This window comes from Ruditapes philippinarum, unplaced genomic scaffold, assembly GCF_026571515.1.
Source record: "Ruditapes philippinarum isolate M1 unplaced genomic scaffold, ASM2657151v2 ctg168_1_1_1_1, whole genome shotgun sequence".
NCBI lineage: Eukaryota > Metazoa > Mollusca > Bivalvia > Venerida > Veneridae > Ruditapes > Ruditapes philippinarum.
Window position 1 is genome coordinate 146,478 of NW_026854841.1, and position 20,573 is coordinate 167,050.

The 20,573-nt window shown below is 29.7% G+C and overlaps 1 protein-coding gene across 1 annotated transcript in view; it reads right to left on the bottom strand.

Annotated features, from left to right (window-relative positions):
- LOC132741252 (receptor-type guanylate cyclase Gyc76C-like) overlaps nucleotides 1–20,573 on the bottom strand; it is a 221,317-nt gene that overhangs the window by 39,945 nt on the left and 160,799 nt on the right. Inside the window, exons 5-8 of the mRNA XM_060729382.1 lie at nucleotides 5,231–5,403; nucleotides 3,845–3,980; nucleotides 2,878–3,032; nucleotides 1,960–2,144 (exon numbers count right to left, since the gene is read on the bottom strand). Of these exons, the coding sequence (XP_060585365.1) occupies nucleotides 1,960–2,144; nucleotides 2,878–3,032; nucleotides 3,845–3,980; nucleotides 5,231–5,403 (649 nt within the window). The remainder of the gene's footprint in view (nucleotides 1–1,959; nucleotides 2,145–2,877; nucleotides 3,033–3,844; nucleotides 3,981–5,230; nucleotides 5,404–20,573) is intronic.

The window sequence follows — 20,573 nt, forward strand, 5'->3', positions numbered from 1 at the left end:
AGTGATAGTTAAATAATACGATATTCACTAAGTTAAATAATACGATATTCACTGCAGTACTTATGTGAGTTAATGTCGATTAAAACTGTGTCAATTTATTATGACACGAAATTGTTACAACGGTGTCTTTTCAGACAAAGCCATTATTTATCCCAAAGACGATAAATGTCCTCGGCTGCATGTAATAAAACTCCCGCCTGCGGCGAATCCCAACCTTCTTTTAACACACTGAATGGCGTGACATTTAAGACTTACTAGGAACTTAAAATATTTGGATTTAACTTGATTACTACCATGACTGATGACAAATTGTCTATATATGCTATTTGTTTAGCCCAAAACCTTCTAACGGAATAACAGGAACGTACTGTCCAGAATGTTTTTATTGATTTTTACGGAAATATATTATTACATAACGTACTAAAACTAAAATATTTCTATTTAAACGTCGGGACGGTAAAACAGATTTAAATCATAACTACGTGTCAAATTATCTATTAGTTTCATAATGAAGTATAATGTTCATTATGTCAAACTATGGTATAATTGCGAACGCTTTCTTTCTCAAACACTCTACAAATAGTTTGCTGTGTACATTAACTTCGTAATCTTATAAAAGAAGAAAGTTGGTCATGGCTTAATTTAAGGAAATTCGTTTCAGAAAAAAAGTCGTTGTGACATTAATCTCTTTGTTTATTCATCATGCTGTCTTATTTGATTTGGAAATTTACTTGGAACAATGTGGGTCAATTTAATGGTAGATCAAATGCGTAAGAAGCTTAACGTTATTTCTCTAGCTCAGTATGTATATTCCTATACAGTGAAAAAACTATTTCATGACAAAAGCCAACTTAATGCGTTTGCGACCAGCATGGATCCAGACTAGCCTGCGCATCCGCGCAGTCTGATCAGGATCCATGCTGTTCGCTTACAAACCCTATTACAAGTAGAGAAACTGATAGCAAACAACATGGATCCTGATCAGACTGCGCGGATGCGCAGGCTGGTCTGGATCCATGCTGGTCGCAAACGCATTACGTTGGTTTTGTCGTGACGCGGCTCATGTATAAAATACAAATGAAACTACATCTGGTCCATAAGATACGAGTTTCCCCGCATTTCACTGTTATGTCATTCAACAGACGGGCAGCACAGCTCGACAGACAGAGGCCAAACTTTACTTTTCACCAAGTAGTAGGGCATAAAACATATAATGTACAATATGTTTATTTGACTTTGACATGTTTCTTATTTAGAATGCAAAATAAGAGAATTCGATAAAATGATTTTGAAAATAGAATACATTTCTCATCTCATCTTATATTGCATTGTCACCTTTGAATATTTGAATAGTAAAACGAAAATGATCAATTTCAATGATATGATCATAGAAAAAGTGTAGAACAATTCGTAGAGCAGGAAAAATATTTATATCTTTTTCTAGATTCTCAAGGACGAACTGTAACTGCACTGGTAGCTACTGTTAGTTAACAACTTAACAGTGATTATCGTTTTTTATCTGCCAATTATGGTTACAAGGATTTATTCTACAAATGTGTAACTTAAGTATTTGTTATAGCAAGCATATGAACATTGTGCGTTCAAATGTTGAATTTATTTTGAAAATATTGAAATTGAATTGAAATTGAAAACATTATGTTGAAAATATTAGTGTATTGCCGAATTTATACTTTTAACATCCTTACTGTTCATAATTTAAAAAAATGTATACATTAACGTGAATTAATTCATTACCTATGCTTGTGAAATTGTGAAAGATGTGAGACAGATAAACTTAATCTTTCATATTATTCTAGAACGTGCGACGTTCAATTTGAAAATATGTTTTTGAAACAAAAGATAAAATATATCGGTCAACATCGCAGTAAAAATAAACAAACCTATAAATTGTTATTACACGAGCATAATCAAATAATGACAACACTTATTACTTCTCACCTATATATTATCAGTACCACTATGATTGCAACCAACGCTATTCCACCAATAATCCCGCCTAATATTTCTAAGGTGTATGTTTTTGGCGGAATACATTTTTGAGCCCTGTATCCACATTCAGGTTCATATATTGGAGGCTCCCCGTTTACCCAATATATGTCCTTCCTTGGTAAAACTCTGAATACCTGAAAACACCATCTATAATACAACAAAACGGAAATAACTATATAAAGGTATAAACCTGGATATATACGAGTATATCATAAAAGACAATGATAACATGATTTATTGTATTGTAAAACATCGTGTTTTTGAAGACATTTCAAATGTTCGTAAATGTCATAAGAAGAGAATGTAAAAGAACAGAAAACGATTAGTCAAGACAAATTTGTTTATCAAGACAGATATTTCAAATTTTGTTTCGGATGTTGCAGATTAGTCTTCCTCCTATAATGTATCAAAAAACAGTATTTGCTCTATAATCACCCGCACTTGTATTCTGAATAATTATGTGTAAAGTAGTCATTAAATTCAAAGCAGCATCGATTTCTTGAGGAAGATTTTCGCTCGTTGTCTTGAAACCTATAACGCTCGAACACTTGTGCTAATTTGTTGATTTATCACACGACATTATAGTAGTCAGACAACATAAAATTATTCTGCATAGATTCAGAGACGATTATCATCGGACTGACAGTTAAAATTCACATTTATCTAAATCATCTTTCAAATTAGTGAAAACATTATTCAAAACATAAACTATGTTAAGCATGTTTAATAACGTATTTGTGAGGTTAATCCGTCTTTAACTTGTATGTTAACCATAATATTAAATTTAATATAACACTCAATTTAAAAACATTCATGTCATATTATTAGCTTAAATAAAATTCACCAACAACTGATATATAAACTTACTGGTAAACCGTTATAATTCTTGTCCATTTCAAAATGTCCAACTGGCCTCATTGAATAATCTGACAGGTTAGTTTTGTATGGTTGCCTGGACAATAGTGTATAATTACCCTCGGCATCACCGTTGTCATCAATATGAGATATATAACCCTGGATCCCTGAAACATTTGTACAATTACATTGTAAGGAACTTGAACAAAAGGCTAGCGTTGTTATAATTATTAAATATATGTTTTTTTGGTTTCACTAAAAGATTTAATAGCGACTTATTGCAATGACCTAAATAATGTATTGTGGTTTCTATAAAGACAAAGAAGTTGTTTTTTTTATATTTTACAACGCTTGAACAAATTTTAATTTGCTTTGAGCAAAAGGCTGAAAATACGGAATGATATAGACATTGAAGGTTTTGTATTATATATAACTTTATATTCAGCTTAAAACATAAACTGGCTACAACGATGGGTATTCATTAAACGGATATTTTTAGAGACAATTATTCTTTTAAATAAATATTTCGAAATTATTATAAATAGGTTGCAAGGGTATCGATATCTAATGACATGTTTAAAAACATGACTAAATATTTTCAAATAATGAATACATGCCTGATTAAGTCAGAATTTGTAAATGTCCGCTTAACATAACACATGAACAAATAACCAAGTAATGCGGTTTTTCTTAGGAAAGGGTAGCATCTGCTTCTTTTTCTTATTTGATTAGTGATCGAAGTAATTTTACAAAATCGAAACCGTGGTCTGACGTATGACATAGATAAACGAGAGATTCAAGATAATGAAATTATCCCCACAAAAACAGTGTAGCTTATTGCAATGGAAGTAAACAAATTATCCAGACTAATATTATCAAAACATAGCCATTCCTTAATATGGTGTGTGTTTTATCGAAAAGGTACTTCAACAAATATTTTGAAAAACAAAACACGTATTTAAACTTAACCTCAACTTACCAACATAATTGCTTCCAAGAATTCTTTGTATAATGGCTGTTCCGTTTGTAATATCTCCTCCCTCTTCAAGGTGTTCATGAGCAGCTTTAGCATACAACATCACGGCATCATACAGATATGCGGCATAAACCGTTATCTTAAAAAGTAAAAGTTCAGATTAAAAATTATGATATTTCTTATAGTTAGCTTTAATCAAATGGAAATTTTATTTTACATTAAAATTAACTTGTACTTCTACAGAAAGAGTTGAATTAAAATAAGTGAAATGAATAAATTCTACAATCTAACTTAGAAAAAATGTGATCAATGATATGACAATTTTATCATTTCCACAAGACAGTATTTACCGAAACATTTGATCGAAACTATGGCTTATACATAGGCATCAATTTTGTATCAACTAACTCAGAAGCTTTGTTTTAATTAACTAAATGATTATTCCCAAGACAACAGTGATGAGGACATAAATCTTCTAAGTTTAGCTGGCACATGAATAAAACACCTTGCTTAAAATAGACGAAACTACATTGAAATGTTAAGTAATTAACTGGTATTCTTTTGCAATTCAATTGATGTAAAATTCCTAAATCAGGAACTCTTCAAGGAGCAATAAAACAATACAAAGTCTAAAAATAAAACGACAGAGTGACTTTGAGTCTGACTACAAACTTCCAAAAAATTTTCCCTTTATATTAATCACAGCATTCGTAAGATAAAATATTTTCCACACCAAAGGGTCAGTCTTAATACAGAAATAACTTAAACATTCAAACTCAGGGAAATCCACATAAAAGTTTAAATGGAAGAAAAGACTACTTTTCTAGAAAAAGGAAATACTTAATATAAAAATATATAAAATCTGAGTGGATATTATCCATTATCAAATGTGTTGCCCAATGATTACATTTTAAAGAATAAACCTTGAACAAACAACACTCGCACACATAGTTTCTGCCATCAATATCATCATATACCTGTATGTTTTAACAACTTAGTCATGATAAAGTCAAATAAATAGTATTTTCTTTGTCAGAAATTATTTTACTTTATTAAGCATCCAGTCAAACGTACTCACATGTAAAATGAATATCATAAAACAAAAGGAAACACAAACTTGACGACTCAGTTTTCTTACATTAGCATGGACGGTAGTGTTTTTGAAAAATCTGTTCCAAAAACAAAGAAATGTGTTCAATAATACTATAACACTTGATGTGTAAAACATGATCACACTTTTAACATTGATTGAAATGAATTCTGCTTTAAGCAAAATTACAACGAATTTGTAAAACAAACCTTACACGTCCCCATTAACACGAAACGGATGTAAAAATAAAACAATAATGTAAAAAATTTAATTTTTGTTATTGTAGAATAAAATCCTACTTTTCTCTGAAAATTGAAAGGATTAGGGAAGCTAAAAGGCTCTCGCTCCCCATAACGACTAACAATTTCCTTGAAATCTTCATATTTTGGATTTGATGGTGGACTTCCTGTGATAACAAGTAGCGATCTGACCGCCTCCTCATTGGTCTTTGTCAAAGGAGGATCAGAAGTTCCTGAAATGAGACATTGTAAATATTGTTCTAATTTGTTATTGAATTGCATCAAAGACACCTGCATAATATGTGTACATATATAGTTTTAACATTTTTTTGAGAATATATATATATGTTTAACTTTAAAACATACACAAAGCGTTTTAAATATTCTTACACAATAGGATTACAATGGAAGACAAAGTGTCTTCTGAATTCTTCTTGACATATAATTGGCGCTTAAATCATAACATATCGAATAATCTGAGATAAATATGAAACAAAATGTTGAAAACATGAATACAGATGTGTACTTATATGCGTGAAGGAACACAGTAACGTTCCATCTAATACATGTATAAAGAATACATTATTGACTCGAATAAAGAAAAGCCGACCTTATTTAGTCTATTGGACATACAAGAGAAAAAAGAAGAATTACGTTTGATGGTAAAATACTTATGTATTTTAAACAAGATATATGTATATAAACATACACAACAGAATAGTATATAAAAAGAACCCAGAAAGATGCATGGGTCGTTAAGAAGGGGAAAGATCAATAAAGTGGTGTTTCAAATAAAGAAAAATAAAAGTTATGTGTTTGAATGTTAAATGAATCTTTTTGTCTCTTTTGTGTAAGTGTTTACGTGTGAAACCTTATGATATTAGTTTGGTCAGAAAGGTGTCAATTGCCTAAAAGTGGAACATTTAAATCAACGTTTGGAGTAAGAACTAGTTCAGATAGGGTGTTGCCATGCAACGGAGGACCAAGATTTGGGACAGCTTTGCCTGAGTTGTCGGCTTGTGTCTGCTGCAGAAAGTATTCATATTGGAGATGTGCTGTCTTTTCGTCAGAAAAATGTAATTTGTTGGTACTAAATATGTTTGTTTTGGTCTTAAATCTTTTGACTGGCTGAAGAAGAAATAAATGTTTTAAGAGCCTTCCATCAAAATGATTGTTTACATTTTTAAATTCTTCTACTTTTGTAACATTGTTGCAATGATAGGGTATTATCGGCAAAGTCTATAGAGTTACAGTCGTGTTTGTATGGTGTTTTATTTTATAGCTTATTCTTTCGATTTCATTTACAGTTGTGCATCTGATAACATTCCATTTTAACAACAAGTAAACTATCTGCTCATTTTATAAATGTATTCCATAATGGAGGTTGTTCATCGGCATTTAAGGTGTATGAACTAATGATTCTTTTAAAAAATAATCACCACATAATAAAGTTTCATAGTTCAATCCATCTTTTCTTCGCATTTTAATATATATAATTATATAGAGGATATTTGTTTGTTTGTGTGTAAGATGAAATTTTATTTCATCGAGTGGGCTTTAAAAACAGTATTCTCACGAGTGGCGTAGCCACGAGTGAGAATACTGTTTTTAAAGTTCACGAGATGAAATAAAATTACATCTTACACAACAAACAGACAAATTTTCTTTTTATTTTATGCTTTAAAACAAGTTAAAACGAAATATCCATAATTTTAACGTTGATATTAAAATCTGTTTCCCCCATTGAGAGCCCCATTTAGAGGGAATTTCTCATTAAAAACAAGAAGTCTTGAGCTGAAAAATAAGTCCGCCAATGGAGGTTAAATGAATGTGATATTTATTCATTTTATTAAAAAATATGAATGATCGCTTGTTTTAATAATAAAAACAAACAATTCTTGTAGGAGAAAAAGTCCAACCATCCATCCATATTTCTGTTACTTACTGCGAATTTATATTAGACCTGGCTTTGTAAAATGTAAACGGCAGCCATTTTTTAAAGTCGTGTATTTCATGGGAGGAAAATAATTGTGTAAGATACAGAAGGATATAATTTGGATTGTTAGTCATACACCTTTTTAAAAGAAAGAAAACTTATTTGAGGATTGTAACAGACAAAAAATAAGTGTTGACAGAAGTGAAAACATTCATTAAAGGAGCTAGGAAAATGGAAAACTTGGAAGTTTGCTAAGGCATTGTAAGGAACGCTGGGTAGATTTACTTATTTTACGAGTGATAGCTGTCAATGCTTTTCAATTTTTCATAAAGCATACGGCAGTTATTGCTCGTAGGATACTTTAATATGCCCAAATGTCATCAAGAGCAGTTTTGCATGGGGTAGGAATGTATTTTTCAGACTGTAAAAACGAAACAAAAAAATTTAGAGACGAAATTTTGTGATTGGAATTTGAAGGAATAGAAATAAGTTTTCTCTCTTTATTTTACTTTTGACATTTATGTTATTTATCTATTTCAGCTTTGCTATTTTTTTAACAGCCTGATATTGTCAGAATTGTCAGTAAAAATAGAATTGAGGTACCACATGGGGAAAATCTTAAAAAAGTAGTTTCGTCATTGAAAAAAGTGAAATTATATTTTGATAATTTTCACTGTGAAATTATCAAATATAATTTTCACGGATAAATCAGTAATCCACTGAAAAGCATAAAATAAATATATATATTGATACTCTGTAACTGTTACAGGGCGCTACACAGCATCAGTTTACACGAATAAATGATAGAATGAACGATGTGAGGAATAAAGAGACGACAAATTCAATATCGTTAGAAATACGGGTAGATATTTATATTTTGAAATAACAGAGATGCAACGTGTGATGCTTAATTAAAAAAGACAAATTATGGACCGGAGAATTCCTAGATCAAACTTAAAGTTTGCCTTTTAAAAAAAATCAATCCTCTCCTCCATGTGAATTTTTTTACACATATAGATACAAAAGGTGCTTAACAATAAGGAAAAAACATTTAACATTCTGAAGTGATCTCGTTTTGCTTTGTTTGTAAAAGTTTCATGACGAAGTAATTAAATAATCAAGATATTTTCTGTCATAAATATGTTCTATGACCATAAGCTTATAACAAGAATTGAAAAGAAAAGGATCTTTAGAGGACAATGGATAGTATCTAATTTTTAGCGTGGCACTTTGTATTAATATACTGAAGGTTAATGTCACCTAATTGAGGATAAAGTCTGCGAAATCCATTAAAGAAATGACGTTCTAGACTTTGTATGGATTTGAAAAGCACGAAAACAGAATATAAATTTACAGATTAAACACAAGAGCTTCCTTTTAAAATGGAACTATTAATTGAAACGTACATTCACAATAGAGCTTGCAAAACCAATGTACCTTTAAACATGATACATGTACGTTTATATCAAGAATATATATCATTTTATCGTGAAATATATTTGAAATCTTTGTAAATTTAAAAATGTTACAGATTAGAAATATACAGCATCAATGGATAAAAAATGTTAACAATAACGTTGTCAAGAATTAGTTTGCAGTAAAGATGCTATTTAAATGATATTTAGATGTAGTGCTTTTTAAATATGAATAAATTAACTACCATAATTGCATCCATTGCATCAAATTTGATAAACTAACCCAGACTTTAAGGAATCAGAGCTTTCTATTGGAATCTTGATAATGAGCCTTTACAGTAGCGTTGTTTAATATTGTGTCGTCATTCAGATTCGACATAATTCATATTATTTAATATTTGATTCAAATGTTATAACCATATCTGTTAAAAACTTTATTAAAGATATTGATCCATTTAATTTCTCTCAAGATGGAAAATTCAAGATAAATTTAAGGAAGCACCTAAAATAGTAATAAAATAAAAGAACTAAACTATTTTTGTATAGTTTAAAAACTATCGCACAAAAGCACTACATTGTGTTTTTTTCGCAAGTACAAATTTAATAAAAATTGGTTAATAAATCTACGCCATTGAATGGTTTCTATTGACCACATGTTCAATATATGGGTATGACCTGTTGAGTTTACGCAGGTATTCTCCGGCATGGGTCAGGTTCTTTAAATGCTGTTCTTTGTATAACAGTAAAAATGCCATCAATTATCAATCTAAAGATACTATAAAGGTTTTAATTCCTATTTGTGTAAATGAACTTTTAACGTATACATTTTCATTTTTTAATTCTGATTTTCATGCTTACATAAACAGTTTTAATTCCGTTATTATGTTGTTCTGTTAAAAATCTCCTGATCTCTAGGCAAATTTTTATAGAACACTGACCGAGCGTTCGAATTATACGCTTTAAGCAGCAAAACAGTGTTTGAGTGCAAAGAAACATCGACAATAATTGACAGATATTGTCTTAGCTGTCATTGGATTAAAATAAGTCATTGACCGATGTATTTTGAAAGGCAGCCTAGGGTTACTCTGTCAAATGTTCATTGAAATATAATATGGGAAAGACAAAAAAGGGATTAATCTAATACTTTTCCTCATTTAAAAGGAGTCACTGACCGAGATATCATAAAAGCACGTACGGATATCCTCTTGTAAAACACTTTTTCTGTATTCATTTCAAATAAAATTTTCTATTATAATAATTGTATTTCATTGCATTAGAAAAAACAATACAAAAGCAAATTAAAACCTTTATATTATATGTGTCTGCAGAAGCCGGTACTACGGAACTTATGCGATTGGTTGCTAACATATAATAACATATGCTTTCAAACAGATCTGCAACATTAACAGCTTTCTTGTGCTAAGCAACTTTAAGCGCTTGGAGCGTTATCTTTTTGTATCTGTTATTTTTAATATGTCTATGTATAAACAGAGTTTAGGCAAAGTAAAAAGATTCAAAATTCAAGTAATAATTTACATGTTATGAGCGATTAATGGTGAATTTTTCATTATGTGTAACTATATTTTTACCACGTTACTAAAGCAGTAAGGTCATTTTTTTCATATTTTGACCTCCTTTAGTAATAAACGTTGGTTGTAAGTGCCATTGATTATGTGTACAATGATTCCTTTTGGTTACTATACAATATTCTAACACTCACGTGATTTTATCACTATAGACAAAGAAGGAAAAAAACTGGTGTTAAACTGACAATAAACACCGGTTAGGGACTACTTATATATGCGCTGTTATGTTTTCACCCTCGATTGTATAGTTTCCAAAGCATTTTAAAGCAACAATAAAAAGCATTTTTATTTATATTTTCAGTTCTTATAATGTTTTCTTTTCATACAATACCGAAATAATATCTCACATACACTAACGCCACATATTAGATCCATGCCAGTTAATAAATACTTTGACAAAACGGCGCCAATCCGTAAGCAGCGTAAATGACGTCATCCTAAGTAAACATCTCATTCATAAACAAGCTGACGTTATTTCATACATACAAGAATGATAAATGGGGTACTGATGTAAACACGATACGACGTAAGTTTTTATTGTTGAAAACTTGATAAAATAACGTTTTTTTTTTCTTATTATTTCTTTTGTTTGATAATTTCTATATCTTCGCAACAGTAGGGTGCGAAAATCGAACAGCGTTATACGAAAATCGGCACCGGAAGTTATTTCCGCTTGTAAAATAAGTTTAGTGATTTTCCTTATTTTATCGTGTTAGAATCGAAATAACATCGGCCTAAGAGGTGTATATCGGCTATTTAACACCGGTTTTGTCGTTTTGATGCGACAAAATTAACCACTCAGGCCTACGGCCTTCGTGGTCAATTCCTACGCATCAAAACTCCAAACCGGTGTTAAATAGCCGATATACACCTCTCAGGCCGATGTTATTTCTTAAATATACATTTAATTTTCAAAATTTTCATGAAAATAAGCATAAATCTGGAGGCGTGCTGCTTTAAGCACATTGTGACATTGTGTTTTGGTGAGGTAAAAGCTAATTTACCGTTTTGGACGTTATTAAGGAAGTTCGTTTTTCTCTTGCATCTCTAATGATGTTGTAACGTTTCGTTCGATAATATTTTTGCATATAATTTTGTTTACTGGTTGTTTCCAAAATAATCCTTTCCTCGGAATTTTCAATTTAAATGACATTATGCGTTGAATGGGGGATGAACTAAATCAGCACAATGCAAGAATTGAAATGGCGATTGTGGTGAAATAAAATTGCACGATGTCATCTTCATCTTTAGAACTACACCACATTGGAAAATGAAAACAAATATCAACAGGGCAACATGATGTTTCTAGAACAACGTGAAAGTCCATTTGATTTTTGATTGCTAGTTTAAATCAATCAAAGGGTGGTTGCGAAATGATTTCAGGTTTTATTTATCGGTTAAGTTCTTCTTAAATATTATGTAAAAGCTGACGGTCAATTACATTCAGTACCTATCAAAAAGCACAATAGAAATGACATTACATACATGTACATGTCCTTTTCATTAGTTTTTTTTATAACTTTGCACAATGCATAATCAATATTAAATCTACAAGCTGGTTCCTAACTGCCAATGCTTAATAATAAAAAAAAAACTCATGCGTTATAAATAATCAAAGTGTTTTGAATTAATCAACACTATATTTGTCATAATTTTGACGCTTGCGTAGTTAACGGTCTTTTACTATTTCCAAGGTATAATAATTATATTGTATTATTGTTTTGTAATATCAGGATCCAGGAATAATAAATTTTTAATCAAGTAAAAGGTGTAAATGAACCTAAAATTCCGCTCTAAATGAGTTTAGAACTTCTGGCGTAAACGCTATTGTCACCATTTTTTTTTTTGCTTTTTGTATTTGCATTTGTAAATGTTTAATTCATGTTACTTTATTTTGTACTAAAGTTGTTGGCACCTTTTTATTCTGTAACCAATGTTTACAAAATCAACGTGTCAATAAAGGAAAAAACAAAAAGGTAACTTTGTATACCTGTTATTTCATAACAATCGAAATATGTTTATGATTATATAATATTGATATCATTGGGGTTAACTTATCAATTTCGTATCTGTCAATAGTTTAACAGTTTTTTGGTTATCGATAAAATGATAACATGGCATATAATATTATCATGTTTTATGCAACTTTCTTTCTAATATTACATGATAGCAACAGAATAAGAGACACAAAGGATCGCCATCTGATCTCATCTGTTGATATAATTATTTCTCATAAAGTTTTTAAACAATTTACAACACTTTACTCACATCTGATCTGTTACATGTATCCACGATTTTATATTGTTGTGTCATTGAGCAAAACCTTTAGCATATAAATTCAAGTTGAATTCAAATGTTCAACAATTTAAGGCTCATAGAAATTCTAGCTAATATTGAAAATAAGTTAAAACACTTTCTACGTCATATTGTATGCCCTCTATTGTTGTAAATGAAATATATTGTCGATATGAAGATATACGAGTAAGTATTAGAAATCCATTAAAATTATATTTCAAGTACACCTTAAAAATATTTAAATATACTACAGCGTTTTAAACAGATTTGATGTCAGGTCATTTATATGTAAATGCACGAGTATTGAAATAAAAGCTGCTTTTATTTGCGAGGTTTAAACAATTACACACGTTTTTGAAGCTCTCAATCTAATATAACTGCCATGAAGGGTCATGAAGGGTACAGATGCTCATAATTAAATTTTATTCTCTCGGGATTGTCTATTACTTGAGGTGGTTAGATGGAGATACATACTGACTGATCAGTCTCTGTCTTGAAGCAGATACATTAATTGATTTCTCCATGATAAAATGTGTTGGTTATTTGTTTGAATAAGAATTACACAACTAGTATGAACGAAATGCATATCAATTGTATTGTAACATTGTATCCCTATTTATCGAACTTACTATGGTCTATCAGCATTTACCAGCACGATATATAGGCAAAGCATTGACAAATTATTGGATTCACTCTCTCGTATTAGAACTACTGTATCGTGACAGAGTTGTACTTGACATAACAATAATTTCAAACAGTTGAATGATTTATTTTTAAGTGTTCAAAATTGACAGGAAAAATATACATATTATCTTTGTAAGAAAATACTTTTAAGGACACTGAGTATCAGAAATAAATATGAAATCAATAAAGCTTTCAGAGTGTTCAGCAAAGTGTGTTGGAACCGCAATAATTTGACGTAGATTAGATTGCTATGAAATAAAAAGGAGACATTTTAGGAGACCAAACAGTATTCATTTTAGGTTAAGTAACATTTGTTTTTGCTGTTTGTCTTTTAGTAAAAGTCCTTTTGATTGTGTTGCAGTAACATTATCAGTTTTAATGCAACTTGTTTAGGACATATGGTTGGACATACGACCATATGTTACTCTTGCTTTGCGTTTAGATGTTTGAAATGATTTGAGCATTGTATTTTATGATATTACTATACTTAAAACAGAAACAAAAGAATAATTTAATAACACCTTAAACGAAAAAAATGAAAATGCTGCATGCTTAATTTGATTGAGTCTATCCATGGACGGTACTGGAAAGTTCAAGCTACCGTCCAATACCCCTAGCACCGGCTTGTGCAGAATTCATTATTTAACATGATTATTTTTAAAGTTGAATTAGAAGACGATTTTGTGCATTCGACCATGTCAGCCATTTTATCAGAACAAGTGTCGACACAAAAAACCAAAGGACAAGTGATTTTAAAAACGATTACAGATCAGTACCAGAATTGTCATAAATACTGACAGCCACAAAACTAAGTAGACCTAATTTTCAATGTTCATGATGGTCATAATTAGTCATTGCTTGATTTTACAATGCGACACAATCTGTAAATTGGAAAACAAAGATAGATATATAAAATGAACAGTGAAGATGTTTATATATGCAAATGTGAAGTAAAAAGGTTCCTAATTATTGTACTGATCTGCATTGTAATCTACCTTAATAGTAATTATGTTTGAATTTAAAAAAAGAGAAGAGACCTTCACAAAAGTGAAAACATGGAATCGGCATTTTGAAAGCATATGAAAAATCCCTATATAAAAGATAAAGTCGAGTCTATATATTTTCAGGAATTAAATCAGTAATTCATAATAATGTGTTTTAACATAATATTATGCGAAATCTGAACTTGTTTTCACTATCCTGTTCTGATTATTTATGATGTAAGATCAAAGTTGCAACATTTTGATATAAAAGCATCACTTTGTTTGAAAATGTTTGAAATCATTACTTGTTTTATATGTTTTTGGCATTCATTCTACAATTTAAGAACACATTTGCAGGTGTTACACCAAAAAATATCTAGACTTTTCACAGTACTGGGTGTTTTAGTTACAGATTATTGAAATCTAATAATTATTATAAAGAAGTCATTTTATCAATTATAAATTTTTATCTTACATTATTATAAGAAGGGCATCTTATCACAATATATAGAGGATATTTCTTTGTTTCAGTGTAAGATCGAAAAATATTTCACCGAGTGAACACCAGATGCAATATTTTCCACGAGTGGCGTAGCCACGAGTGAAAATATAATAGCTGGGGTTCACGAGTGAAATATTATTTGATCTCACATGTAAAACAAACAAATTTTCTGTTTATTTCATGATTTTTTAACGATTTTTACACCATTTTACTGATTTTTGCCGCGTAACGTCATGCTCTTATCTTCATGACGTCATCAAATAATGACGTCACAATGTTGAAGCAAAATATAATTCCATGATTATTTTTAGATTTTAGATGTTTTTCAGCACAACGTTCTTAAATATTTACGAACTACAGTTATCACGTACATTTTTTATTATGATTGACTACATTTCCGCTGAAAAAACATTCATTAATGATAAATATTTTATTTTTACGCCAAATATAGTTCGGCTACTGTGAAATTATATTTGGTAATCATTACTGTGAAATTATCAGAATATAATTAACCGTTATAATTCAGTAATCTACTGCAAAACATGTAATAAATATTCATATTCAACAATATGATAAAAGTAAAAACAAAGTTTAGATATCCCTCCAATGTTTCTCTCTTTGCCAGAATATCTTCCACAATAAATTTCTAAAGTGTAGGCAGAGCAATTTATATCAATTAATGTTAATACAGACAAATGTATTTTCTATCATTTTACACATTACCCCTGAGTGAGTTATATTGTTACGTTTATTTAGATACAACTATAAAAACCCATTTCCGAAATGGTGCATACATATTTATTATACTGTAAAAGATGAATAATTTAATCTAAATAGCATTTAGTGTAATAGACAGTCTCTTGTAACTCGTTTCAAATCGCTCAAGAATTATGAAAATTTTGATGCTTTTATAGCCAGTGTGAAACTTATTACCATCGTTTAAAGATCACGAGAAGTTGTAACGTTAACACATTTCAAAATGTTATAAAGCTGCATAACAATAAGTGATATATATATATATCTATTCAGCCAATATCATCTAACTGTCATTCTCATACCCGCAATAACCTGTTAAACATTATACAATTATTGACTAGAGTGCAATTGAATATGATGTGATATTCACCGGTAGATGACATATTGACCGAGGCGACAGCCGAGGTATATATGACTTTCTGCCGGTGAATATCACCATCATATTCAATGGCACACTAGTCAATAATTGTTTTATTATATGAAAAGGCTATAAGAATTTTTTTAAAAAGTCACAGAAAAAACAACTTTATACATGTACAGCATATTCCTGTTTCGTTGAAGCGCCGGAAAAACCACGTGTCAAGCGTGCAACAACTACGCGAACGCTGGGCATACAAAAGTAATTCAAGTTTATACTCAGTTTTACTAAGTTTTGACTATTGTTTGGACCAATGAGATTACAGCTATATTTAGATCATATAATAACTTTTTTATAAAGACAACGGTGAATTAAATATTTTTCTTGTCAACATTCATTTGATCAAATATTGCTTTATCAGGTATACAATTGTTTGTAGTAGAAATACTACTTCAAAGTTTCAAGGATAGCCCCTCTATTTTTTTCAAAGAGATTCATAAAACTATGCGTCACTTAAATCAAGAAACTGAAACAAAAACAAATCTGGACAATAAGTTTATTAAAGTAACACTTTATAAAACAGATACATCTACATTGAAACAAACATGCAAGCATTTCAAAGATAAATACGAGAGGATTAACTTATTAAATTTGATAACATAGACTTTTTAAATATTATATATTGTATGTAACTAACTTAATATTAGCTATATAGCTTTTATCTGTATCAATAGGTTAAATTTATTAATGATGACTTAAAGAAACATACTTTGTAAAAACGACGTTTCTCAAAGTAAGCAAGTTATTTCCTTAAGAACCGTTCTTTATCTAAACATCGCTTGGCATAAAGGATAAAACCGGGAAAAACCGCATGCATAAATCAACACTCTTAATGTAAGGTTTATTGTTACGAAAACAATTTATCTTTAGCGTAATCAAGTCTTTCTATTGAAGGTTATTTTCTATAACAAGAATTTCACATTTACGACTCATTTTAATATACCGTATCACAGCAATAGATATACTAAGATAAAATCAACAATGAAAGAAATACTGGTAATAAATAATATTTAAGTGACAATATTATGTCATAAATCTAACGTATTGATCTCTCTTTTTGGATTTATCTGTCTTATTTCGTTCTACTGGTAGAAAAATTAACTAGAAGACCATAAAATATCTAAGATATAATAGATAACGGCTTTTAGGTTATCTTTTTTTCTTGTTCATAAGCACTTCCTGTTCAGTCAGTCGTATTGAAATATATGTGCAGAACATGTCGATCCACAGATATGCCCCTAAATATTCCAAACGAGAATCTTTCATTTCAAAATGATACATGTACCACATGAAAAAAAATTCTCAATGATTGCATATATATATATTTTAAACCCTAATGTTTCATAATAATTATGATATGAAAAATAGTGTAACTTTGTTCTGCTTAGATTTTAGTTGAAACTAATGTCAAATTGGTTAGATTTGATCTATTACATGTATCATTATTTAAAATGCATCTTTTCAGTTCTTTAATTGAATGCATGGAAAATTACACATTCGATTCTTAGTTAAATCGACTTTTACATATCACCACATTACTCAAAGTTATGATGGTAGTTTTCTAGTATTTTGTGAGAGTATAAACTGTAAACTCTAATACAAAACAGCAATTACCTTACATTGTATGATTTGCATAACTATTTGTTTTTCATTGATCCCATGGGAGTCGTTCCTACATATTTTATAATGTGTAACATTCTTCTTTTATGTTTGCTAGATCTTCTGGAATGCAGATATACATGTATTTGCATATCAATTACTCACTACAAAATTCATAATTATTTACGTTGAAAATTCAATTTAAATGCAATGTAAATGTCTATTAACGGCTTAAACATACTCTTAAGGTATAATTTACACAAAAAAACCCATAAAAATACGAGTATATAAGGTATGCTATGACACAATATTCCTAAAGATGTTTTTTAAAGTTGTAATGCGCAGTTATTGTGTTTACATATATTTCATTTACATAAAATCTTGATGTTATTGGCACACACATATTTAAAATATCAAATATGTATCGTGGAAAACAGATCATTATTGATTGAATGAAAATTATTCTACGATTGATTAAATCAGAAAACGAAATATTTGCATTTATTCATGAATATGCTGTAGTCGGGTTATTTATTTTACAAAGGTCCAAATGCATTACTTAATTGTAATATGTATTGGCATGATAAAGTACTTTTTACGACCAATAATAGAATTGTTGATATTGGAAAATGGTGAGGATAGAATATTAATCCGCCTACAATATGAAAAAAAATATTGCCACACTTCTTTCTTAATTAAACGTTACAGGTACATTTCGATGGCAATATACATACGTTTTCTTGCGCCACGTGATTAATATATCGTCGTTCATGCTAAATAAATAAAATAATAAACAGAAATTATGGCAAAATGCAAATTTATTTTGACTTTCGCCCGTTCATTTACTATTTACTCTTAGATGGACATTATGTTACTTAATATTATCATAACAAACAATTTCAAAGCATGTTTATTACCAAAAACAAAAAGAAAAATAATGTTACTTCTTCTAATTACCTATCTCTAGGGAATACCAGGTATACAGTTTTGTAAATTTGTATATTAAATGGGGAAAATGGGATGATTTTGTAATTATAAGGTACCAAACAAAATTATATTTGATTTGATATATCTTGTAATGTAATTACCAAGTTTCAGATTAAGAAGTGAAAAGTAATCATAAGTTTATAAGCATATATATTTGCAGAACTATTTAACATAACGGTGTATTTGATTTTAAATTTTCTAATGCTACTTACTAGTAGATGAAATAGGAAAATATCTTTGAATGTAAATTGTCAGACACTCTCCTTTAAATTGTTCCCACGTGAGTGTTTTACATATATGGTGTTTTTATATACTTTCCCACTTATCGGCACATCTTTTACCCAGCAAAATCGATTTAAAATATTTACATATTCATTGCTTATTATGAACTGATTATTACAAAATAAAGACATATATTGTACAATACCACGTGAAGATAATCTAGAGATTTGAAATGCGATAAAATAAGGTAATGGAAAATACTCCGACATTTAAAGATTATGCATGGTATATGATAAAACATTTTTTCCACAAACAATCTTTGGTTACTTTATTTGTCTTATTTAAATAGCTAAGGTTCTCTAAATTTTCTCTCGTACAAAATGACCAATTCCCCCACAAAAACTACAACAGTCAACATTCAGCAACTGTTAGGAAATCCTTGTCTTGATAAGATTACCTGTTTTTATGTTGTTTATCAGATATACTTTGAACTAGTTTAAATATTAAAATGTACGAGCTTATATTCATTCTTTTTTTCCAGTGTTTGAATCACAAAAATACTCAATTAAAATTTGTTAAAAGAAGAAACAGTTAGTTGTCATTTAATTCTACTGAGACATTTTTATAAATTAAAATATTTTGAATTAAAATATTATGCTTATAATTAGGTTGAATTTGTCATCAATTTATCTATTATTTTGTCCAACTTTTTTGTCTATGAACAGGTTTTATCAATCTGAGCCTTCAACATTTTCAAATTTCCTGTTTTATACGCTCTTTAGGTATTGTATATTTCTCTCTAATTTCAAACTTCCTTTTCAATACTTACTACAATATTTATAGAAAAACATCTGACATCGGTATGCTGCAATGTTCAATGTTGTTTTCCCTGTGACATAAATAAACTGCTTCTCTACCAAAGAGCAAGTAAAACTACAGTCCTCAATTATTTGCTATATCTTGTAAAACGTCTTGTATTTGGAACATAACTGGCAATAGGGTATGTAAGTCTCGTCATGTGACTTGCGAGATTTCACGATATTTTGCACTTCCGGGTACAAACAAATATCAACAACATTGCTTATCTATATTGGGTAATACTTGTATGCCGGTGGGAAAGTAAAACTTACATGGAAAAGCAAATGATATGTGGAAATTGGCAGAGTTTTTTGTTTTTTAACGAAATGCAAATGGTTTCATCTTGTGAACAAGTATCAATGAAAGACAACTTCGTATAATCTTCAGGTGGGTGTGTCATTTCAAATTCTGTTTATCCCAATAAATGTTGTAATATTTTCATTTCCATGTAAATCTAATAAATTTGTTTTTTGATACAACATCATTCGCATCTGACACCAGACTGGTGAATTTGATTTTATAAATTTTCTATAGCGCTACCTGATTATCTCTCAGAAGTATAAAATATTTAGAAATTTCGGACAGCGCATATTTCGGATAAACGTTTCAATATGATTATCAGTGTGTTTTAGTTGAATATATTTTCTTCCAACTGAAAATATTATTTATTTATAATTATTATCTTTATAAAGCACAAACAGTCAAGCTGTATATAACCAATTTAAATTGTCATAAAATTCAATGAAATATTTTGCTCCTGTAGATATTTTGACTTGCGGACAGTGGGTGAGATGAAAAGACGTCAGTATCCATTGTAAATACACATGCATGCTCTGCTGTAAAATCGTTTTGGTAAGAAATATATACTTAAAGCTACTTAAACTACAAATTAATGAAAAATAAATATTATTGTAATAAAATATAATGTTCTCGTTTTTTTTGTAAATATTACAGTGTAGCTAAATAAACAAACAGTATGGCATATGTAGTTAATTCATGTTCAAATACTGTTTAAAGTATTTTTCTCTCAAGTAAGTGGGTCATATTTTTTAGTTAAATCATGTTCAGTAAATGGTTAAAAGAACTTAGTCACTATCACAATTTTTTTAAAGATCAGTTGTCGAAGCAATTCTACAAAAACTAGAACACCAAGAAGTGTTTC